Source organism: Chiloscyllium punctatum, chromosome 11 (assembly GCF_047496795.1).
Source record: "Chiloscyllium punctatum isolate Juve2018m chromosome 11, sChiPun1.3, whole genome shotgun sequence".
In the NCBI taxonomy this organism is placed as follows: domain Eukaryota; kingdom Metazoa; phylum Chordata; class Chondrichthyes; order Orectolobiformes; family Hemiscylliidae; genus Chiloscyllium; species Chiloscyllium punctatum.
In genome coordinates this window covers 52,233,362-52,259,206 of record NC_092749.1, presented here as the reverse complement: position 1 = coordinate 52,259,206, position 25,845 = coordinate 52,233,362, and the positions used below count along the sequence as shown (strand labels likewise).

Below are 25,845 nucleotides of genomic sequence, written 5' to 3'. Positions count from 1 at the left end.
TATTTGTCATGGGTAACTATACCAAAATGATGCAAATTATTTGCATGAATTTTCGATTTCTAAGTAAAGCAAATTTACTCACCTCAATATTTGACATAGTTTATATTTAAGCTATCTCCTCTAAGTGAAATGGGAACAGGCAATGAAAACTGGCTTTGCCAGGGTTTTGTTTTATTTTTAATGTCCCAAGAACAGTAAGAGTGCAGCAGGGAGGAACTGAAGTAATTGCATATTTATATACAAAAGCAAAAAATTGAGCCTGAACTTAAAAATACTAGTTTTCTTGCAACAAATTTTCAAAATGAACATCTTCAAATTTCATTCTTTAACCATGAAATTGTGATTTTTTTTTTTCTTTCTGATAACCTCTATTTAATAGAGTTGCATTCAAAACATGAACCATAATATTATATGAAGTGTGTCATCTTATGTCAATAAACAGTGGCTTACTTGATGGACGCCAATGTATTTATTGAAATATCTTGCATGATTTACAGATGCTTGGTACTTGTGCATTATGTTGTAAGTAAGAATATTCCATTTGAATATATTCAGGTTTTTTTAGATGATTCTGAATATTATAAAATGTCTGGCACTTTTATTTTGTGGTCCATTTACTGAAATTTGCAATTTTATTTAGATTAAAAAGTGTTTTGTTGAACATTGTCTAACAATTTCTCTATTTGCATCTTTGAGAGGTTTTCAATATGATAAATACAGTTATAATCTTGTGTTTTGCCAGAAGCACTTTGGCAAACATGCAAGCCTGTAAGATTGTTTTATTTAACTCATGATCTTATGGACTTTTACTACTTTTGGCAAATCTGAAATAATAATTTGAGTGTTAATTATCGTGAAGTTACTTTCCAACAGTAGAGGCTTTTAGAGCTTCTGATTTACCAGTTACTGATTTTTGTTTTTCATTTGCACTATTTGATAACTTTTTAAAAACAAAACAAATGACTTGCGTCACCTGATACCAACATTAGATATTGGATTCACAACCAGAAGATCAGAGATTGTGCCCTAAAAGCGCTGGATTAGCAGAATATGGCAAGTTTACCAGTTTTGAACAAATTGTAAAAGGACTTTAATTCTGATTTTTGTGCAGCCTGTTGAGTTGACAAAGTATAGGTGGAAATCCTTGACTATACATTTCACATCCTTCCAAGGCAAAAGGTTAAAGTAAAAGAATAAGTAATTCTTGCTACTTTTGCAACTGAGACTTTGTTTGTTTGTATGTTTGTAAGCAATTCATTTATTCCTCTAACTGTGTTCTAAGTGTCTATTTAAAAATATGATCATGGTCTGTTAAAAGTTAAAATGTTCCATAATGGTCATGGCCTGAATCTTCCATTTGAATGAACACCGTATGATGGGATCAATCTTCCACTGGATCTCCAAGCAAAAGGCAAAATTTAAAAATAGTGTTTAGCATTTCTACATTTACAAACTAATACTGTCAATTCAGTTGTACTTTAATCACATTTCTTCCTGGAAAAACATAGAAACCACAAGTTGATTTTTGAATTTGTGAAATTGAGCTGGAATTGACAAATACATTTTTAAGATAATACATTGCTGAATCTAATTTAAAGTCATAACTTGGCTCAAAATCTCCATAGTGAAACCTAATCAGGTCAACAGTTTTCCGCATGTAAATTTCTGTTTTGTGACTCTTGGATCACACATCTTTAAACCTGTTGAGGGACTTTGTTTCTAGTCTTTCCGTTTATACTCAACAATGCAAGCAGATATTGATTGCTTTAATATCCTGCACTTCATGGACCAGTACAGGACAGCTTGCTGCATTTCCTTTTCACTTGCTATCATTATTTCACTTATGCATTATGACAGATGGCAGTGGGGAGAGTAATGCTCTTTTAGTCTTCACTCTCTGTCTAATGGAGGTGATGGAAGGTTTTTAAACTTTTTTTTTTCCCCCCTCTCTTGGTACAAGAAGCGTGTCAATTATGAGTTATCAACCCCACCATCATTAAGTTTCCGAAACACAAAGGACCAGCTTGATTGAGTTGTTAAAGAGTTTGTTCACTTTGATAAGATCTTCTTTTACAATGGTTTCATCTTTTGAAATAAGTTTTTCGATCTTTTCTTAATAACTTCTGTAGCTTTGGAAGTTAACAGCAATTTTGCCCTTTAAACTCAGTCTTTTTTAAACAAATCACGCTTTTGGAATAACTTCTGGAAAGGACCCTTTAATTGACGATCTGGGATCCAGATTGTTTTTTTTAATACATTTTCATTTCTGATGAATTATAAAGCCATTAATTTATGAAGGAGATGGTCAGCGATCTGCAGCACAGTTGTGTCAAAACCATACTGACGTACAAAACATAAGAGTGTCAAGGAAGCTGAATGAAAATCGGAATTTCTAGATTGTTACGTTTAGCCTCTCATTTAACTTTCTCTTGGGAACTATTTTAGGCAGCCTTTGTCTACTGAGCTGAAGGGTAATAATATTTGCAGATAAATAGGATTCTTTATCATTGTACGAAAGAATTTATTGATCAGTTGTCCCCTGGGGACTTTTTGACTGTCAGAAAATGAGCCCTTGATACATCTTGGTTCAGTACCCTTATGCAGGTCAGATATCTCCAGATCTACCCGGTGACCTCTCTGTCTAAGGGTTCTAGGCATACAATGTTCTCTGCTATGAGTCAAGATGTTTAATTTTTAACTTTATAATAATACTCTTTTTGTTTTGTGAATTTCTTTTGCATCTTAATCCTACTTGTTAAATTTTAATGCAGATTGTGAATTATTCTGCTGTAACACAATAGTGGTTACAGTTTTCATTTCTTGTTGGAGCTGATGAATAGCTGTATTAGTGGAGTAATCATTTACTGCTTTTGATTAAAATGTCCTTATAACCATCATTATAATAAGACTGTTCTGCTGAATGATGAAGAAATGCATTTCAAAAAATATTTTTCTTTTTAAAAAAAAAACGAGCATCTTTTGTTGGATTAACCTCAAATTGAACAAGTGCATATTGTTTGACCATTGAATATCGGCAGCTGATGTTCTTTTCGGTTTGTTCACTCACTTGCCTAGTGACTAAGGGGTTACTCTGCAGCTCAGTCCTCTCCAAACAACCTTGTTTCCATAATTGCTTTGTATATTTTCCTTGACAAACAGCATCTCACATACAGGAAGGACTGTCACCTAATCACCTGAAAAAGGCCAAGCTGATGTTCTTCTACACCCGGTACCCTAGCTCCAACATGCTAAAGATGTTCTTCTCTGATGTGAAGGTAAGCAAGAGAAGCAGGATTATGCCCTCCTCCTTGCCACAGCCATTGCAACAAGAAAAACAATGGTGGTTATTGTTTTCTATTTACTACTTTAATTTGTTTTTGATGTGGCATAGACTGAGCATAAGGAGAATGAGTAAACTGACAGATTCAGGCCACATTATTCAAATGAGAATGTGAAGGCTGTCCAGTCACAGCTGCACCCTCCCTGCTGGTTTATTTAACCCTAATTTGTGTGTTTTTTTTCCCTTCACATTGTAAATAGTTTACATCTTCCCAAAGGCCTTAAAGATTGTTGCTAAAACTTAGTATCTTTATCGGCCATGAATAATTTTTGTAATTTTATCAATAACATTCTATTGCTTTTGGTAATTTAACAAAACCATCATCATTTGGTCATCATTTCACGTGTGTGTGTGTGTGTGTGTGTGTGTGTGTGTGTGTGTGGTAGAATTTACTTTGTTACTTTTCAGTTCAAGAAAACAACCAGATCCTATACAGTACCTTCTTACTGAAGAAATATCAGCAAAATTATCTTTACATTCCTTGTCAAGTATGCTGATGATATTACGAATGTGATTTTGTTTTCCCTTATCTGTGGTGAAACTTAACTTTTTTTCTTTCTAATTTTAAAATGCAGCATTAACAAAGAAATAGTATTGAATTGAATCAATTCCTGGACATTTCCTGTGTCTCAACCTTCTGTTGCTGACAGTGTTGAGACCAATCTTTTAATTTATTGTAAGATGTTAATAGAGTTGTGTTAACACTCCTATGTATGCAAGTTTTAAAATAAAGAAGAAGTAAACTCTAGCTTGGTTAGGAAAACAAACTTAGTTGTGTTAAGTGATATCCTCATTTTGAAAGTACTGCACTGTATTGAGTGTAACACTAATATGAAGTGTTTGGTTGAAATACAGTAATTATGTTTTAAAAGTTGCGGAGTTGTATGTTGTAAGTCAATCTTACCTCTTGAGATTTGCAGCAGCATTTGTGCACCACATTGCAATGTGTCTAAGATTATTATTAATAGCAGAAACTAGTAAATGGTTACTAATACTTGCCTTAAGTGAGGGACTTAAGAATTAAGTTTTGATTTTTAAAATATTTTTACAGACATTGCATATTTTGAAATTTCCCAAATTGTTATCAAATTATTAATATCACTTCAATAAAAGCTGAAATTGGTAGATGATATTTGTTTTCAGTATTTCGTATGAATGGAATGTTTTATGACAGACTAATTGAGCTTTTAATATCATAAGTTTTCATGATCTGAATTGTCCAAAAGAAAATATGAAATTAATAATCATTAATTTCTTCAAGATACCCTTTAATATAATGTGTGTATATTTCCCTTCTCTGGATGATTAACCCCCAGTTGATCCAAAGGCTGCCTCTTTTTTTTTTGACAGTTTACCCATAAGGCATCATTGACCAGTGACATAAAGGGAATAAGTTAGGTTAAACAATGCTCATACATCAGATAAACATTACACATGCACTCCAGAAAACCGGATTACGTGGAGATTAACTTGAAAGAAAATATTTACATTCATATAGTGCCTTTCACATCCACATGACATCCCAAAGCACTTTATAGCCAATTAATGACCTATGAAGTGACATCTCCAACAGTTCAGCTCTTTCAGTGAATTGAAGTGTCAGTCTAGATTGTGTTCACATTCTGGGAGAGGGCTTGAAACCACAATATGCTGACTTTCTAAGGTAATGTTGCGACCACTGAGTTGAGCTGACTTTTCACAAATATGCACTGTCCTTTCCCTCTAATTTTACATGTGTATATATGTGTGTGTGTATGTATGTATGTATGTATGTATGTATGTATGTATGTATGTACCTTGTTTGTTTGTATTCCTTTTAATTTCTTCACACTCAATGGTTTGATTCACTGTGAATAGTGCCTGAGACGATTTTCATGAATGTGCCAATACAATTGGAATGGACTACTAACCCGCGTGGATGGACGTGAGTAATTCTGAGAGTGGAATTGCCGGTCTTTATCTTTTCAACAATAATTCTCTCTTATTTACACAATTGGAATTATAGTTCTAATGAAGGAATTCTCTGGTTGCCATTGACCGTTTTACTTTTCAGAAAAAAAATTCTTCTACTGCATACGTCGTCATTGCATTTGATTCTTTACATTCCTTTTTTTTATGATTTCATCTCTGTCTGAATATGAGCAATAAAAAAAAACTAGTAAAGTTATAGACTTGCTAAGCAGCAGTGATTAAATTTGCATTTGAGTTGTGAGATCAAACTTCAAGAACTCCACTTACCCACTTATAGGATAGCTAATGGAAGCCAAATTTAAAATATTATTTTGACTTCAGTTTGTCACTAAGTGGAACAGTTTGTTGCTTTCAATTTCACATTGAAAATGCAAATGGCTTCTGCCTGTGAATTCGTGCCATACTAAATTCAATGCGGGTGAAACGGTGACTGGGAATACAATCTATGGCCTTCACTGGATGAACTTTTACCACACTCTATACACTAGCAAAATGGTTTCACCATTGACTTCACTATTCTTCCCTAGAACTTGAGAATGTTATAGCTGTAAAAGAACCGTGGGTCTAACCTGCACTTTCAAAGATAGATGGATTGGAATCATGTTAGAGATTTTAAAAATTTGGAACCGCAACTAAATGCTCCCATTTCTGGCTTTGATGAAAATGGAACATGTTTGGATGGCCAGCCATGATTGTGGTAAACTCATTTGTCAGATTAAAAGTATTAGATTCTATGGATTCATTTTAAAATCCTTTTTTTTAAATTTCACAACTCTGTGAAACAGGTTTCTGGGCTAAAAGGCCTCCACTCTTGTCATTCGAGTCATCTGTGGATGGAAACTCAGCTTAATAAATTCTGACACGAATTGGGGAAATCATTCATTGATATTTTCCAACTACTCAATAGCCTGTCTGAACAATACTTGCCTTTAGACTAAAGTACAGGACCGAAACTTTAAATATTCCAGTATATTTGTATATTTGTTATTGGAAAGCTCTACTCATACATTTGGTGGCAAGAAAGGAAGCATTGAGCACACAATCCTGGTGTGGTGATGAACTCTGGGTCAGGAGCCTAGAGATATTGGCAGGATCCTGGAAATGATTTTTGAAATAGTTGGCCAATTTAATGGCAGCGCCTGCCCATTGAAGACATTAGGTTGGATCCTGAACAGTCCATGTTCCGTAATTACACTGGCACCACTCCCCACCTCTTCCTCCGCTACATTGATGATCACATTGGTGCCACCTTGTGCTCCCGCGAGGAGGTTGAGCAATTCATTAACTTCACCAATACATTCCACCCTGACCTTAAATTTGCCTGGACCATCTCTGACACCTCCCTCCCCTTCCTGGACCTCTCCATCTCCATTAATGATGACCGACTTGACACCGACATTTTTTACAAACCCACCGACTCCCACAGCTACCTGGATTACACCTCTTCCCACCCTATCTCCTGCAAAAATGCCATCCCGTATTCCCAATTCCTCTGCCTCCGCCGTATCTACTCCCAGGAGGACCAGTTCCACCACAGAACACACCAGATGGCCTCCTTCTTTAGAGACTACAATTTCCCTTCCCACGTGGTTAAAGATGCCCTTCCAACGCATCTCGTCCACATCCTGCACCTCCACCCTCCGACCCCACCCCTCCAACCGTAACAAGGACAGAACGCCCCCTTCCAACCTTCGCATAAACCAAATCATCCGACGACATTTCCGCCACCTTCAAACGGACCCCACCACCAGGGATATATTTCCCTCACCACCCCTTTCCACCTTCTGCAAAGACTGTTCCCTCCATGACAACCTGGTCAGGTCCACGCCCCCCTTCAACCCACCCTCCCATCCTGGCACCTTCCCCTGCCACCGCAGGAATTGCAAAACCTGCATCCACACCTCCTCCCTCACCTCCATCCAAGGCCCTAAAGGAGCCTTCCACATCCATCAAGGTTTTACCTGCACATCCACCAAATATCATTTTATTGTATCCGTTGCTCCCGATGCGGTCTCCTCTACATTGGGGAGACTGGACGCCTCCTAGCAGAGTGCTTTAGGGAACATCTCTGGGACACCCACACCAATCAATCCCACCGCCCTGTGGCCCAGCATTTCAACTCCCCCTCCCACTCAGCTGAGGACGTGGAGGTCCTGAGCCTCCTTCACTGCTGCTCCCTCACTACCCAATGCCTGGAGGAAGAACACCTCATCTTCCTCCTTGGAACACTTCAACCCCAGGGCATCAATGTGGACTTCACCAGTTTCCTCATTTCCCCTTCCCTCACCTCACCCCAGTTCCAAACTTCCAGCTCAGCACTGTCCACATGACTTGTCCTACCTGCCTATCTTCCTTTCCACCCTTCCACTCCACCCTCCTCTCTGACCTATCACCTTCATCCCACCCATTGTACTCTATGCCACTTTCTCTCCCCACCCCCATCCTCCTCTTATTTATCTCTCCACCCTTCAGGCACTGCCTGTATCCCTGATGAAGGGCTTTTGCCTGCAACATCGATTATCCAGCTCCTCGGATGCTGCCTGAACTGCTGTGCTTTTCCAGCACCACTCTAATCCAGAATCTGGTTTCCAGAATCTGCAGTCATTGTTTTTACCCTCCTGAAATTGGTTCTGCAGTAGGATGCTCTCCAGCATTATTAGATTGGAATCCCTATGTCAAATGACATTTGCTGATGATGTTGGGAGAAAGAGTTCTGAAGATCTTCTACAAACTTAAAAATATAAAGTGGTCACCACTGCCAGGCAAATGACAAGCATCAGAGGGGAGGTCAGTATCAGGGAGTAGACAAAAAATTCTGTTAGAGTTTGTCTCTCCATTGATACTGGGAAGATGCCTCCACCCCCTGTTTGTATTTCAACCTTGGGGAGCCTGCATACTAACTCAAATTCTAGTCTTTATCTTCAGAGCAGTCATCACATACCCAGTCCAGCTTTTACTAAGTTAGCTTACAGACCAAACCATGTCATAAACTAGTACACTGCTTGGTGATGTGAAATTGCGGCCTCGTCTGCCTCCAATTCTTTTGCTACAGCTAACTGAAAATGCAGCCGTGTGTAAATGCATTGGTTGTAACAGGTCTTGAAATCATTTACTTTTTACAGTTGTCATGTTCTTTTTTTTAAAAAGGGCTACAAATACTATTGTTTCTTCTGTTCTGCACTGTGCCCTGGATATTTTCTGTACTTTTGACAGGCAGTCTCGAGACCTGTGGAAGTATGAAGTTCACTTCATTTATATTCTAGTGCACTATTGGTCGTGGTAGGCACAAGGGATTGCCAGCAATAGCACATTATTAATATAAAAGTGCCTCTTGATTGCATGGTTTAACGTCCATTAAATGTGCCTGAGGTCATTTTTTTTATTGAAAACAACTTTTATCCGTTATAAATGCAACTAAGGCCTATTTCTGGAAGCTTTTGATGGTGTTCTGTCCTTTTTATCATCTGGTGGAAAATGTGTCCCAAGATTCAGAGAAAACTTAACTTAATATTCATGAACTCCATATTATGTACTGTGTTCCTATCATTGACCATTTACGAACCCAGAATACTACCAGTAATTGTAAAAGTAAGATTTATGCTAACAACTAAATCAGAACAAAGACTTTAGGCATAAAATCTTTCTTTTCAGTAGTTGCATTAAAATACATTTTGCAGTAATTGAATTTTGATGTGATGTTCCCAAGTTATTTTGGAAACAAAGTGAATCAATTGAATCTTTGAAATTTGGAAATGAATTCTGAGAGGAACATATCATGCAGCAAAATAACTGGTCTTGTGCAATTGACAGCATTATAAATTGTCTGAAATGCTTTTTAGTTTTATTTTTCATTTGGACCATTTACAATCCTCTTCCCTCTTTCACTTCATTAAATGCGACTCAGACTGCTTTCAACTTTGGTGATAGTAGCATGCAAAAAAAAAAGATGAGGTGACAGTTTACATTTGGTGCCCTACACTTATTTATTCATCACTTAATTTGCTTGATAAAAAACTATCATATTGTGTAATGTAATATAATTACATAGGAATTTGAGTAACCACACCATTTTTAATACACTTGGATCCCAACAGTTTTGAGGTTCAAAGGTCTTGTGTTTTTAGAAATGACATTTTATCATTACTCATGTTTGATCTAATGCCAAAATTAATTTGAGTAGTGTTAATGTAACGAGTTTGCTGAAGGAATTTCAAAGTAGTCCATATATTGTCTGACTCTGTTAAAACTTGTATACAACTTTACATTTAATATGACTTCCAATACACTTTTACTGCTTGAAGATTACCTGAAATAGCAACAAAATCCTGAACTTCAATAGCTCGCTTCTAATATTGAATCACTTTGTTCTCCAAGCGCAGGTGCATTTATTGTGACTGCACTTTGCTAATAACTGGCAATATGTAACTGTGTGCATTCTTACAAAATTACTTTTTAAAGTCCAATTTTGGAGAGGAAAAACAATATGGTTTAATATAATGCTTTAAGAGCAACTGATATCTTCAGGACATTTCATCTGTCTAAAGAAAAATATCCAATTTTCTGTTCCATCCAATTGCTCCCCCCAATCAGTCCAAACCTAGTCGATCATTGCCGAGCTGGATTAAGGTGTCTAATTGATTTGGTTCATACATCTTTTGACTGTGTACTCATTGAATATTTAGGAAATTTCTTCAACAAACATTGGGATTGTCCCATGTCCCGTGGGAAGCATTAATCCATCGTAGGGCCAACTAGCCTGCAGAAAGAAGAGGCCTTCTCTTGTGGCATTCACATGTTTGTGATGTACCAGTGAGGACCATTTTTAAAGATCAAGATTGCGATGTTTGTTTTTTAAAAAAAACTAATTCAGGAACTGTTGATGTTTGATAAGCAGAAAGCGACAGAAGTCTTAAATGCTGAGCCCTCATGTTTGAGTGGCTCTGCTGTGGCCAGTACATCTCTGGTATTTCAATTCTGTAACAATAGATTTTAAATCTCCCTTTATACCCTTCTGCCAAACACTGTCATGTGGACTTACTTTTTTTTTGTAGTCCCATTAGGTCATCTACAGGCCATTCTAGAAAAAAATACCCTTTCTTTTTCTCTATTCTTGTATGTAGGGGACAATGTCTTGTAACAATACTGAAGCTTAATCTCCATGTCAAAGCAATTTTCATTCCCGGGTGCGCAGGCTGCTATCGTTTTGTTATGTTTTGTTTCTTATACTAAAAGAATTAAAAAGAAACAGTAGTTGTCATGGGGCCTGTAGTTCTTATCTCAGTGTCTGGAAATTTGGACAGTGTATTTTGCTGCAGAGATAACATGGAAAGAACTCTGAGTTCAGCAAATAGTAATGGGTTTAAGTTCTATTGAAATCAGCAGCAAATCAGATAACGGGGTCCTTCAGTTGTCTTTTTAATCAGGTCCCCGCAAGGCTGAATGGAGACAGAGCAGACACACAGTGAAAATATAATTCTTGGATAGGTTAAGTACATGTTTGAACTCTTGCAGTCAGAGTGATTTGATGATGACTTAATCATTTTCTGGTCAATTATCTGTGAGGACCCTTGCAACTGGAAGGCAATTATAATGCAAGCTGGCCTTTGGGAGCTGCAACAGTCTCCACTTCTGTTTCCCTGTTACTTAGCCTTCATTGCCATGAATTTTCATTCACTTCATTATCTTAAATTCACTGGAATAGAAACAACTTTCTGCATTGTAATTACACACCCATTAGCTGTCAGCTTGATAGAAGCAGGCAGCCCTCTTCATGGTCGGAGCAAATGCTTGATAAGTGCTCAGTGATTTTTGATTAATGCACACCCCTTGCTGTAAAAAGAAAAATGATAGATGTCTATGATGAGAAAAGGCAGTGGATCATGCTTTCTTATATATAGCCAGTTTAAATGTATTGGTTTTAACTTGACTAATAAAGATTTATCTGACCTTGTGCACATATGACCCTGTTGCAGATGAGGACAATATTTGTTGTTGTCAAATAAGTCTCCATGAAAGTTCAGGGTCATCAAGCTACAAAGTCTGAAGCCAGCTACCACACACAATCAAACTTCCACATAGTCTTCAAGAGATATCTACTATCAACCTCGCGATGACCTAACAGCTTTTATGAAGGGAGAGGGAATAGAAGAGATACTCTAAAATCATTCTGTTTGGCCACTTCAATTCCCAGTCATGGATACTGCAAACTAATTTTGAAATCTTGAACGATGTATTTTCACTAGTTCTGAATGTATTGGTAGGAAGAGGGTAGACAGAGTTTTAAATTATCAGTTAACTTATTTGCCAAATTGCTGCTTTTTGTAAAAAATACTTCTGTTAGAAAATCGTTATTTTTAAAAACTATTAAACTTTAGTTTTGTACATCAAGGAGGCTGTAAAATGGTCAGATTCTGAATTTATATTGGCACTTCACCCAAGATTTTAACTAGATTGAGCCATCCACCACAAGAGTATTAACACAGATCCAGCAAGTTATCATCTCTGTGGATGCATTTTGGTTGCCTGCTGGGATGAAACATTGAGGATGATGGAAAGGTCCCTCAGAAAGATAAATTATTTTTATGCGACTATTTTCTTCCAAAAAGTTTGATTTTCAGGCAAAAAAGGAACAAATTCTGCAGAGACCCAGACATAATTGAGCTCACTTCTGCTTGTCTGGAAGCAAGCTTCACTTACAATTCATTCAATGTATTGTCCTCCTACCTTATTGAGTCTAACTGAGGACAGTAAGCCAGAGGCTTTCAGCATACAAAGTCTTCTGGCATAGACCATCATGTTTAAGGAGTTGAAGGTTTCACCCAATTCCAAGAACTCCATCAAAGTTTGAGCCAAATCATTTTGGGGCTGGGGTCTGTTGAACTCCTGCTGAAGTTAAAAGCCAAACTGTATTATTGTGCTGTAATGACTGTATGGCTTGAACACACATTAGTGTTTGGCCACTAAAGGTACAGGCCATGTAATGTATTTTGTATAAATACAGGACTACGAATTAAAAGTCTGTAATTGGAATATTTGCTATTAAAGTAAACTTCTGATAATGTGTGCTTAATTACATTTGGCCAACTCTTCATCTGTAATTATTCTGTCATCATGACTATTCAGGATGCTATTGAATTTTGATGTCATTAGATTCCTTTTTGTAGTACAATATGTGCTCCTTAAACATCATCCTCTTTCATGAACTGATCAAATGATGAAATGGCAGTCCAGTTCCAGGCCTTTATTCATGTAGGTCAGGTGAAGGTAGTACATGAAAGCAGCCCTGGGTGAGAGAATGCCCCCTGAATGTTCCATTTTCTGGGGATCCACTTGGTCTCTTACACATAGCTTTTTAATCTGAACAAACATTTGGGAGGGGACAGTAAAGTATATAAATGTAGAATTTTATCATCAACTTAAACTCTTTCCTAGATCAGAAATTGTGCTAAACACAAAAGTGGTGAAATTTGTTAGAGCTGCTTCAACCAATCTTGAAATAAGCAGTAGTCAGCTCTTGTGGTGGTTGTTGGGTGGCATACAGGCAAATATGTGTGAATAAATATGCCTCTACTGAATTTACACTAATGATGGATTCAGTTCATAGTCTAAATAGGATTCCAATTGAACTTGGCATCAAATCAATCAAATGATCTCTTAAATTTTTTGATGTTTTAGTTGTGTGTTTGCAATGACCTATTATTGAACTAACCATGTGTACAGGTAGACATTGACGTAAAACTGCTTCATTAGGGATTCTGAGCAGAGCACTGTATTGTACAATGTATTTCAAATGGATATAATGCAAGCATTTTTCTGTAATTTTATTTGAAATATTCTTAAAGATTTTCAAATATATCACTTGATTTCACTTAGAATTTCAGTGACTGAAATATATTGTGGAAAATTGAAAAATAAGCTGTTCATTCTGTTGTATTTTCCTATTGACAGTTTAATAGGTGCATCACCTCACAGCTTATCAAGTGGTTCAGCAATTTCCGAGAGTTTTACTACATCCAGATGGAGAAGTTCGCTCGTCAGTCTATTAATGATGGAGTAACAAGCACTGAGGAGTTAACTGTCTGCCGTGACTCTGAGCTCTTCAGAGCCTTGAATATGCACTACAACAAAGCAAATGATTTTGAGGTACAGGTTAATTTGTTTCATTTTTCAAGTGGCTCAAGAGTGGTAAATGTTTTTGTGAAGATATCTGTTTTATACAACCAATTTCATTAATTTTACTGAAAATAGGACCATATGCCAGGACTTTGTTTTAATGCTTGAAGATTGACAACTACTGTAAATATGTGTTCATGAAAACTTAATTATAATGATACTGAACAAAAATGCAATACATCCTGATAATTTATGCCTGCTAAAATTATTTTGAGTTTGCCAAGCAAAAGGAATTAAAATTGTAGCTTGAGGTTCTATTGTTGAAATTTTACAGATCTCTTTGTTGCCTGTTAATTCTGTGTTTTGACCTTGGGTGTTCTCAGCAGTTAGTCTTTGATGTCGCTGAAATTTAAATTCCACTGTGTCACAAAACTCTTGGTATGATGCAATCTGCTTTTATAGAGGTCACCCAGATGAAGCTACCACAAAACATTTAACCTTGGGTATTGACCATGGCCACAGGAAAAAAAGGAAGTAAATTGCAACATGTTGACCAATATTTTACAATAGATTATATCTTCTTGTTGTTTGCATGTATTTTATAAGTCATTCCATGGACTATAACGGTTGGTGTAATTAGATAATGAAATAGGTTTAAGCATACTCCATTTTACTTTCATATTTGGTTTCAAAAGAAATATGTTAGGAAGGTAGTCAGAGTATGTTGCCAATAAAGGATGAGAATGAATTTCACATAGCTGGGCTAAAATGTTTAAAAGAAATGCAGAAAGTTATGGAAGAGAAAATTAAACTCTAGCAGACCTAGCTTAATGTGGATAGGAATCTGGCAAACAAGTGGTAAATAAAGTAAACATTTAGAAATAACATTAACAATCGCTGGGCATATTAGCTTATTTAAACAAATAAAGGCTGCATAGGAAAAGAAGAGTGAGAGTTTGAGTGATTACAGCAACTATCCATCCAGTCCCTTCATCATAATCATTGATATAAGTTGAAAGTAATTGAGGCCTTAACATTAATCCCTGCAGTTACTGAACTCAAATTTACAATTTTTCATATTGGTCTTTGAACTCCGAGCTTCCAAGTTGCTAGTGCAATACTGTAATTGCTAACACGTTTTTCACAGCAATTGTTATAAAAGCAAGGTGGTGGGCAGGATCAGGAAATGGGGATAATTTTGGAATTCCTACCTTTTTAAAACCTATCATGACCTGTGTTCTGCTGGATTTTTGATTACCTATCCTTTTTTTTTTTTGGATGCTCACAATGACTGAGGTAAGGATCTTATATATCACAAATTCCATTTGCTGGTTCATTTGCATTTCCATCAATACAAAATGAGCATCTAGATTTGCTGATCACCACAGAAGAAAATTGTACAGTCTATATTTACCAGTGAGAGATGCAGGTAAAAGTCATTTTCTTTTTTTTAAAATTGTTGCCAACTAAATTTCATCTGCCTTTTGCATTTATACTTGGTTATTTTTCTCCTCTTTACGTCCCAACCCTCATTTCTGTATGAGGGGAAAAGTGAAGATGTAACAGAAGGAGGCCAGGTTAATGTGGTTATACTGGAAGGAAATGCTCCACATACTGTTTATACTCTCTGCACCTAACGTACTTACACCGCCAATATATCAACGGCTATCAAGGGTCACTATTACACTTATGTTTAGCTGCCACAGAGCACATCTACAATGTTATCTGAACAGCTGTATACAAATGCATCAAGCAAATCATTGATCAATGCTATGAAATCTGACAATTGTACCTTCTGTGGACCCAGTGAGAAAATGTCCAGAAAGTGCAATTTACAAAATGCCCACATTTCCTCCCGTCAAAGAGACAAATTTCATCGATATATTCATAATTGTCTATTGCTTAATCCTTTTACCAAGACACCCAAGAACAGATTTCATAATATGTCATTTATGATGGGCAACACAGCATAAATTGAAGCATGTAGTGCTGGAAAAGCACAGCCAGTCAGGCAGCATGTGAGAAGCAGGAGAGTTGACGTTTTGAGCATCAGCTCTTCATCAGGAATGGGGGTGTGGCCCAAGAGGGCTGAGAGGTAAATGGGAGGGGTGGAGCTCTGGGGGAAGGTAGCTAGGAATGTAATAGGTCAGAGAGGAGGGTGGAGTGGATAGGTAGGAAGGAAGGTGGACAGGTAGAACAGTTCAAGGGGACGGTACAGTGTTGGAAGGTTGGATCTGGGGTAAGGTGGGGGAGGAGAAATTAGGAAACTGGTGAAATCCACATTGATCCAGTGTGGTTGGAAGGTCCCAAGGCAGATGATGTGTTCTTCCTCCAGGTGTTGGGTGGCTAGAGTTTGGAAGTGGTGGAGGCGGAGTGGGAGAGGGAGTTAAAGGGTTTGGCAACAGGGCTGGGACACATGCACTAAACAACCCCACCGTTCTGTCGCTGAACACTTCAACACCCCCTCCCACTCCACCAAGGACGTACAAGTCCCGGGCTGTCTCCACCACCACACTCTAGCGACCCGACGCCTGGAGGAAGAACGCCTCAACTTCTGTCTTGGGGTCCTCCAACCACACTGGATCAATGTGGGTTTCACCAGTTTCCTCATCTTCCTTCCTACCTATCCGCTCCACCCTCCTCTCCAACCTATCATCTTCACCCCCATCTTCATTTATCCATCGCATTCCCAGCTAACTGCCCCACCCCCTCCCATTTGTCTCTGTCCTCTTGGGCCACTCTTCCCCCATTCCTGATGAAGAGCTTATGTTCAAAACGTCGACTCTTCTCCTCAGATGCTGCCTGACTGGCTGTGCTTTTCCAGCACCACATTCTCCCACTGTGATCTCCAGCATCTGTAGTCCTCACTCTCTCCTAGCGACACGGCATAATACAGGTTAATTTTTTTTGTTTTTCTAGGAATTTGCCACAATTCCTTAATTTTAAAACAGCCCAAGTAAAGAGCATTTTCTTAAAGGCTAGATGCTGCACAGCTCCTGGGAGATCAAGGCTGTCCTTTGCACCCATGGTTAGTGTTGCATGCACTGTCTCAAGACACCAGATGAGCGCCATTTTTAATGAGATTCATTCATTATCATACTGAGCAACTCACTAGCATGTGAAAAGTGTGTGCTCCAAATGTTTGCACCAATTTGCAAAGGAGCAGGGAAATTGAGATGGTGGGTAAATTGCAGGAGTTTTGACTGAAATCTTCTGAAACTAAAAGAATTTAACCTTAATCCCAGGAATCAATGATCTACTGATTGACATCTACAGCATAAAATATTTGGGCTCAGCTCTGATGTTTTGAGTTTTCGCTTTATTCTTTGCTGTTGTTCTGACTTCCCCACTACTATTCAGCTCAGAAATTTAAACTGGGTGAATTACGTGCTAAATTAGGTGCAGGAAGAGAATTAGAGAGGGAAAGAAAAGTTCAACTGAGAAGGAAAATGAGAGAACAGAAAGATGAGTTAAAATGTATTTGTATTTGGGGAAAAAAAACAATTTAAAACCTGAAGGAATAAAAGTTAATTTAAAATTGTTTAATGTTTGTTGTTCTAGAGGGTAGAAAAGCTATCAGAAAGGCCACTGTCACTGGAATAGTTTTTCCATACTAGCAGCTCTAGCTGTGATACAGGGACAGGGTGGGTTTAATCTCATGCTCATGTTCTGTCTCAGTTTGCTTTCTCGACAATAATCTTTGGTATTATTTTCTTTCTGTCGTACTGAAAGTTGACCATTATGTGTACATATTTATATTTCAGTGTTACCTTTTATTCTCTTTTCTATTGCTATGTACCCTTTTATTTTCCCTCACCCTCACCTCTGCCATCATGTATTCATATATTTCAACCCTTCCCTCTTTCTCTCTTGACTTTATTTTACTTGGCAATTTTTGCGAAGATTCCTTCTGCTGAACTTGCAACAATTTTCTCTTGAACAATCTCCTGTAGAAATTTATCATTATGCCTTCTTTAATTTGGATGTCCTGAACCAGTTGAACCCACCTTATGCCCAAACCATATCAGAAACGCCTTATTTTAATGCATGCTCGTACATACTCCAGCTTCAAAGCTGATGTTAGAGAAGCACTCTGATATTTAGTTTTTTTTTAATCTTGCAATTCGGAGATTCTTTGCAATCCATTTCCAAACATTGTTGGTAAGGATGCAGGAGAGAAGAATATTGCATTATTTTCAGATATTCTCCCTGTGGCAGTTTTATTGCTGATAAAGTATAGCAGTGTGCAGTACAAAAAAGCAGCAGAACCAAATGAAAATGTTTCATTGATTTCTACATACAATGATCAGTACATAATTGTCTGTGAAATACAAGAATAACTATAGCTTTAAAAAAAACAAACTAAATGCTCTTCCCCTTTTAGAAGACAATGAGCCTAATTGAATTGAAATAAATTGCTTGTATGGATGACATTTGGTGAGAACATTTTTGAATATTCAGTCTGTGGAATCTTACAGCCAAATAAATGTTCCAAAATTTTGAAAATATGCAATGTTAACAGACTTATGTCTTTGACTGTAGAATAATGCAGTAATTTGGAGCAAGTGTCATACATGGAGCATTGGGATACAGATCAGTGCAAGTAAATATCAAGCAGCAGTCTCTTTACTAGCCATAGGAATTAGGGAAAAGTTTGAGTGAGTTAATCCATGGGTCAAATCTATTTTGTACATAAGAGAGCAGTTAACTGAATTTCCCTTTTTCATGTACAAGATGGTTGGGAAGGGTGTGTGTGTGGGTGTGTGTGTGTGTGTGTGAAAAAATTTGGAAACAATTAAGGAGTTACTATCCTCCAGTAAAACTTCACGATTATGAAAACCATATAAGTCTCCATCAAATCCAGCCCTGCTCCTACATACTCGACATTTCTTAAAAATGCATGCGTGAATTCCACTTATTTAGGATCAGCATCCAGTAGTTTAACCTGTAGAATGGTAATAATTGTACAAAGTCAGCACTCCTATTCTAGTTGTAAAGCTTGTAAACATGTATGCAACCATGATTGAGATTGTTATGCATTGTGTGCACTGTTGGTACAAAATGATTCCAAGGTACTCTGTCAATATTATCAACCCACACTAACATTTTTAACAAATGTACAATTTTGATCACCTGCAGCATCCAACTCATGCTAATAAGTAAGTAGAAGCCTTGTGTGTTAGACCAGTGTCTTAGACTGAAGCTAGACAAGGCTATTCTGCAAAACATGATACAGTTCATTTTTGCTTTGCTTACAATCAAGATTTATTGAAATATGCTACCACTGTTTGAGTATACTGCTAATAAGATACACAAATCTAGAAACCATTCCAAACCAATCCATTCGTTTGTAACTTTTCAATTCGCTTCATATAATCTAGCGTAGTGTCTACATGCAGACTGCCCTCCTGATGATCTGAAATCTGCAGTTCTTGCTGTCTAATTTTCTTGAACTGGACCTTTTAAATTAAGTTGCAGAGGCACTGGTCATAACTTTCCAAGTTGCCTTGGAAATGGGTTGATGCCGGTGGGTTGGAGGATTGCAAAAATTACATCCTGGTTCACTAAAAGGATAAAGTGAGCAAATACCCAGTCAGTTTAACATCTGGTGGAAAATATTTTAAAAATGGTCATTTGGGACAAAATTGACAATCATAGACAAGGAAAGAGAACTTTTTAAAGGCAGATCATGCTTGACTATTTTTTTGATGTAAAAGTTTGAGATGAATGTGGGTTTGTGGTGGTGAATGGATTTCCTATAGGCATTTGATAAGCTGCCCCAGAATAGGCTTGCCAGCAGAATTGAAACCCATTGACTAAAAGGAGGGTAGCAGCTGCATGATTGTGAAGTTTGCTTGGGAAGAACAGTTAGTGACAAATAATTTTTCCAATAGTAAAATGGATGCAATAGTAAAATGGATGCAACAGTGTTGTGGGGTTGGGGTATTATTGCGACAGCATTGTTTTTGGTCCACTTTAGTGACTGGTTTAGGGTGTACAGGGCTTAATTTCAGAACACAAGACTTGGAAGTGTTATGGATTACAAAATATTTCAAGGGAAATGGGTAAGTAGGCAGTTTGGCAGATGGAATTTATACAGGGTAGGATGAAGTAATTTATTTTGGTAGAAAGCATGTCAATGGCAATATAAATTAGAGTGGTATTCCAGAGGGGATGAAAGAAGAGGAATCTCTGGGTGCATGTGCACAAATTATTGAAGGTGGGCAAGGCACTTTGAGAAATTTGTCAACAAGAATGTGGAACCCTTGACTTTATAAATAAGGCATAGAGTATAAAACTTGAACTAGTGGGTCACCTCATAGGTGGAGTATTATGTTTTCGAAAGACGTGAAAGCTTTAGAGAAGGTACAGAATCCAGTTATGTAAATCCTTCCAGGAATGAAGAACTTCAGTAAAATGGATAGATTGGATAAGTTGGGGTTGCTTTTTCACAGTGAGTAGTTGCAATCAGGAATGCACTGCCTAAGAATGTAAAGGAGGCAGATTCAATCAAGACCTCCATTGAATAAATGCCTGAAGAAAAGATTTTCAGGGTTATGGGAAGATGTTGAGAAGTGGCACTAACTACATTGCTCTTTGTGGAGACACCACGTAGTAGATGAGCCGACATCTTCAAACATTTTGATTCTAATTTATAATAAGTTGCTCACCAGAAGATCAGTAGGAATTTGTCCATGTTCTTAGTTCCTAAAATAAGAGAAATACCAAATCTCTCCATTATTAGTAGAAAGAGAGCATCTTTCCAGTGTTAACCATAATTTAGTTTATCCAATTAGCTGTTTTTGCTGGAATTTTCTTATTTCATCCATTGCTAGTTCTGGTGATGAGCAGTGATTTTAAAAAGTCAGGAGGCCATGTGTTAAGAGTAATTCCAACTAAATCATGCCCCCTTTTTTTAATGTCATGAACTGAAGACACTTCAGTTATGCTCGCATCCAAATCATTTATGTAAATGACAAAAAGTAGAGGGCCCAGCACCAATCCTTGTTGTACTCCACTGATCACATGCCTCCAGTCTGAAAAACAGCGCTCCACCACCACCCTCTGTCTTCTACCTTTTGAGCTAGTTCTGTATCCAAATGGCTAGTTCTCCCTGTATTCCATGAGATATAACCTTGCTAATCAGTCTCCCTTGACGAATGCCTTACTGAAGTCCATATAGATCACATCTACTGCTCTGCCCTCCTCAATCTTCTTTGTTACTTCTTCAAAAAAACTCAATCAAGTTTGTGAGACATGATTTCCCACGCACAAAGCCATGTTGACTATCCCGAATCAGTCCTTGCCTTGCCAAATACATCCTGTCCCTCAGGATTCCCTCCAACAATTTGCCCACCACCGAGGTCAGGCTCACCGGTCTATAGTTCACTGGCTTGTCTTTACTGCCCTTCTTAAACAGTGGCGCCACGTTTGCCAACCTCCAGTCTTCTGGCACCTCACCTGTGACTATTGATGATACAAATATCTCAGCAAGAGGCCCAGCAATCACTTCTCTAGCTTCCCACAGAGTTCTCGGGTACACCTGATCAGGTCCTGGGGGTTTATCCACCTTTAACCATTTCAAGACATCCAGCACTTCCTCCTCTGTAATCTGGACATTTTGCAAGATGTCACCATCTATTTCCCTACAGTCTATATCTTCCATATCCTTTTCCACAGTAAATACTGATGCAAAATATTCATTTAGTATCTCCCCCATTTTCTGTGGCTCCACACAAAGGCTGCCTTGTTGATCTTTGAGGGGCCCTATTCTCTCCGTAGTTACCCTTTTGTGCTTTATATTTGTAAAAACCCTTTGGATTCTCCTTAATTCTATTTGCCAAAGCCATCTCATGTCCCCATTTTGCCCTCCTGATTTCCCTCTTAAGTATACTCCTATTTCCTTTATACTCTTCACTCGATCTATCCTGTCTATACCTGACATATGCTTCCTTCTTTTTCTTAACCAAACCCTTGATTTCTTTAGTCATCCAGCATTCCCTATACCTACCAGCCTTCCCTTTCACCCTGACAGGAATATACTTTCTCTGGATTCTTGTTATCTCATTTCTGAAGGTTTCCCATTTTCCAGCCATCCTTTTACATCTGAATGTCTGCCTCCAATCAGCTTTTGAAAGTTCTTGCCTAATACCGTCAAATTGGCCTTTGTTCAATTTAGAACTTCAACTTTTTAGATTTGGTCTATCCTTTTCCATCACTATTTTAAAACAAATAGAATTATGGTTGCTGGCCCTAAAGTGCTCCCCCACTGACACCTCAGTCACCTGCCCTGCCCTATTTCCCAAGAGTAGGTCAAGTTTTGCACCTTCTCTAGTAGGTACATCCACATATTGAATCAGAAAATGCTCTTGTACACACTTAACACCAGCAATCACCTAGCTTCCTCTCCATCTAAACCTTTAACACTATGGCAGTCCCAGTCGATGTTTGGGACTACCCTACCCTGTTATTCTTACAGATAGCTGAGATCTCCTTACAGGTTTGTTTCTCAATTTCCCTCTGACTATTGGGTCTATAATATAATCCCAATAAGGTGATCATCCCTTTCTTATTTCTCCGTTCCACCCAAATAACTTCCCTGGATGTATTTCTGGGAATATCCTCCCTCAGCACAGCTGTAATGCTATCCCTTATCAAAAATGCCACTCCCCCTCCTTTCTTGCCTCCCTTTCTATCCTTCCTGTAGCATTTGTATCCTGGAACATTAAGCTGCCAGTCCTGCCCATCCCTGAGCCATGTTTCCGTAATTGCTATGACATTCCAGCCCCATGTTCCTAACCATGCCCTGAGTTCATCTGCCTTCCCTGTTAGGTCCCTTGCATTGAAAGAAATGCAGTTTAATTTGAGTCCTACCTTGTCCCTGCCTGTTTGACCCATTTCTGTACTCTGCTGTACCAGTCTCAGATCGATCTCTTTCCTCACTATCTCCCTGTGTCCCACCCCCCCCCCCCCACCTTACCAGTTTAAATGCTCCCAAGTAGTTCTAGCAAATTTTCCTGTCAGTATATTAGTCCCCTTCCAATTTAGATGCAATCCATCCTTCTTGTACTGGTCACTTCTACCCCAAAAGAGATTCCAATGATCCAAAAATGTGAATCCTTCTCCCATACACCAGCTCCTCAGCTATGCATTCATCTGCTCTATCCTCTTATTCCTGCCCTCACTAGCTTGTAACACTGGGAGTAATCCAGATATTACTACTCTTGAGGACCTCTTTTTTTTTAAAATTTCTGCCTAACTCTCTCTAATCTCCCTTCAGAATCTCAACCTTTTCAGTTCCTGTGTTGTTCGTTCCGATGTGGACAATGACCTCCTGCTGGCCCCTCTCCCCCATGAGAACATTCTGAGACATCCTTGATCCTGGCTCCAGGGAAACACCACACCATTCTGCTTTTTTCTCTGCTGGTCACAGAAACGTCTGTCTGTACCTCTGACTACAGAATCCCCTAACACAATTGATCTCTTGGAAGCCGACGTTTTCTAAAAGAAAACTGTCTAACTAAATGCCTGGAGTTTTTAGAGGTAATGGAGAGGGTTGAGGAGAGCAAGGTTGCTAAGGTGGTGTATGTGGATTCCACAGATGTTCAATACAGTGCCACAGAATAGGTTTGAAGAATGTTGTGTTGTCATATACTATTGTGTTAATTAACTTATACCAATAACCTACAACATCTTTTAGTGTTGAAAACTGTTCCAAAAAGCATCAAACATGTAGTCAGAAATGAATGTGAGGCCAAAGAAGCAGGTATTCGGTGGGTTCACTATAAGCTTGAACAAAATATGATTTTTATTAGGGAAGCCTTAAAATAGATGGAGCTAGAGATTATGGAGGGAATTCTTGAGCAAAGTGGCTGAAGTCGCCATCATTAATGATGGAATGATATGGGATAATATACAAGAGACCAAGTGAGTTTTGAGAAGATTTGTAGTTCAGGTTGAGGTTCTGGATGTAGGTTTGGTCGCTGAGCTGGGAGGTTCATTTCCAGACGTTCCAGTCATCACACTAGGTATCACAGCAGAGTGAACAACCAGTGGGCAACTTCAAGCCAGTGTCTACAGGAAAACAACACATACGGACCAAATATTGAACTACAGAAGCAATCATCCCAATATCCACAAACAAAACTGGATCAGAACATGATTTCAATGAACCAGCACACACTACAGCACAGAGGAGAGGAAAATCACCTATACAGTGTATTCAAAAAGAAAGGGTACCCAATGAACACAGTCCATTGATTTCTTAGCAACAAACTCAAACAAACAGACAAAACATGTCAAGAAACCCTAGTCACTCTCCCACAAATCAAAGACATCTTGGAAATGACTGCCAGACTACTTAGACCCCTTGGCATCATGGTAGCCCACAAACCCATCAACACTAAAACAGCAGCTAATGAACTTGAAAGACCCTATACAGACAACAAGCAAGACTAATATCATTTACAAAATACGATGCAACAACTGTAACAAACACTATATATTGGACAAACAGGCAGAAAACTAGCCACAAAATGGCATGACCCTCTCTCACTAGTATCCTTATATACAGATAAGGAAGGACACCACTTCGACTGAGACAACACATCCATCCTAGGACAACCCAAACAGAGACATGCACGAGGATTCCTAGAAGCATGGCGTTCCAACCAGAACTCTATCAACAAACACATCGAGTTAGACCCAATCTACCACCACCTGAGAAAAAGAACCGGAAATGACATCACCAACCCAAAGAAACCCAAACATTTAAATGGAAAGCAGGAACAGTGCTTCATTCGGTGGCCTACTGAAGATGTTACCTAGTAGCGTGACAAAATGTCTGGAAATTAACCTTTCTGCTTAGCGAGCAAACCTACATCCACAATGAAGAATTCCAGGGCCTTTGTGGGGTGGAAGGAAATTAGAGAGCAACAAGGTATGAAAAGCTATAAACGACTATGAATTTTTAAAAATTTTGAATCATTGGAGACCAGTTTCAATCAGCAAACAGATATTTGAAGAGTAAATAGGAGTTGCTATAGCAAAGGATACAGACAGCAGAAGTTTGAATAAGCTGCAGTTGTAGGATAAGTGACCTGTCAACAAAGCATTGAAATAGTTAGTGGTAATGGCATCAATGAATTTCCTTGGCAGATAGGTTAAGAAATGCAATATTACATGGTCAATATAGTATCGCAGTAATCAGGGATCTTAATCATCGCTAATAGCAGGGAATTGTGAATGAGGTGGTACGAATGAGGAAGCAATAGCATATCATAGACTTTGGAGAGCAAAAGAAAGTTGAAAATGCGGCAGTAGTTTGCAAGAACAAAAAAAGATTAAGCATGGTTATTTTATTGAGGAGAAGATAAAGGTTTCTAGTTCTTGAACGTAACTATTTGCATACTGGCCAAGGTGGGAAAGTAAGCAGTTTATCAGCAATAGGATTAGCAAAGTAGCAGAAAGATCTTCTAGACAAGATTAAGCTTGAAGATGGCATGAGCAAAATAGGAATGAAGCTACAGTCTTGTAGGTTTAATATGATAAGGGATCTGATGAGCAGTTCAACTCAAATTATAGAATATGGAGGAAATAGTGAATTCAAGTGCTGAGAGCACCATTACAATGGAGATCAAGAAGTCTGAGAGTGAGGACTTAATGTTGCTTTCAAAGATTCACATTTCATATAATTAACAAAATGGCACTTTTTCCCAAAAGATAGCAAAGTTAGCTTGTATACTTGTTATAAGTTACAATGCAGATGTGAAATTCTTATACATACATACATACATACATACATACAGTGGAAACTGAAAACCGTGTGACTGCGCCCATCCCCATTAATTCATTTTCTTTACAATTTAAGTTTTTTGTTCTGTATGTTCACATTGCATTATGGAAAACAAGTTTCATTAGAAAAATTGGGCCAACCTTGATTTTCCAAGCAAGAGCACCAAACTTTGCAATGCCCACCAGTCTACCAGATTCCTAAATTGGACAATTAAAGTGCTTAAGAGTCATACAAGGGCGAAATCTCAGAAAATAGTACAATATTGTCAGGCAAACTCCTAAATAGTTCAGTTTATTTTGTTTCTAAAGTTTTCTCATTGTAGAATGAAATATTAGTGATTCCAGTCAGTATTAGCATGATGTTGCCAATTTATATTTGAAGTATAAAGGGCTACGCAAGAGTTACCAAACCAGCTGATTCAGTGTGCTCTCAGTGAAAATTCTTTTTGTTAAATAGTCGAAGAAATTGTAGATTCCAATGTGGTATCCGGGTAGATTCCAATGTGTGGTAGACATAGGTCGGTTGTGATTCACAAAATTAGAATGCCTGCCCACTAGCACTGGCCAGCCTTGTTTAAGATTCCAATATTTAGGTCTGGAAGCTAAAGAATAGCTATGAATAGCTTGCT

The 25,845-nt window shown here is 38.1% G+C and overlaps 1 protein-coding gene across 3 annotated transcripts in view; it reads left to right on the top strand.

The window, feature by feature from the left end:
• Positions 1-25,845, top strand: part of prox1a (prospero homeobox 1a) — a 140,213-nt gene that overhangs the window by 18,933 nt on the left and 95,435 nt on the right. For all 3 annotated transcript variants that reach the window (XM_072580797.1, XM_072580796.1, XM_072580798.1), the window contains 2 exons: positions 3,171-3,275; positions 13,259-13,453. In XM_072580797.1, the coding sequence (XP_072436898.1) occupies positions 3,171-3,275; positions 13,259-13,453 (300 nt within the window). The remainder of the gene's footprint in view (positions 1-3,170; positions 3,276-13,258; positions 13,454-25,845) is intronic.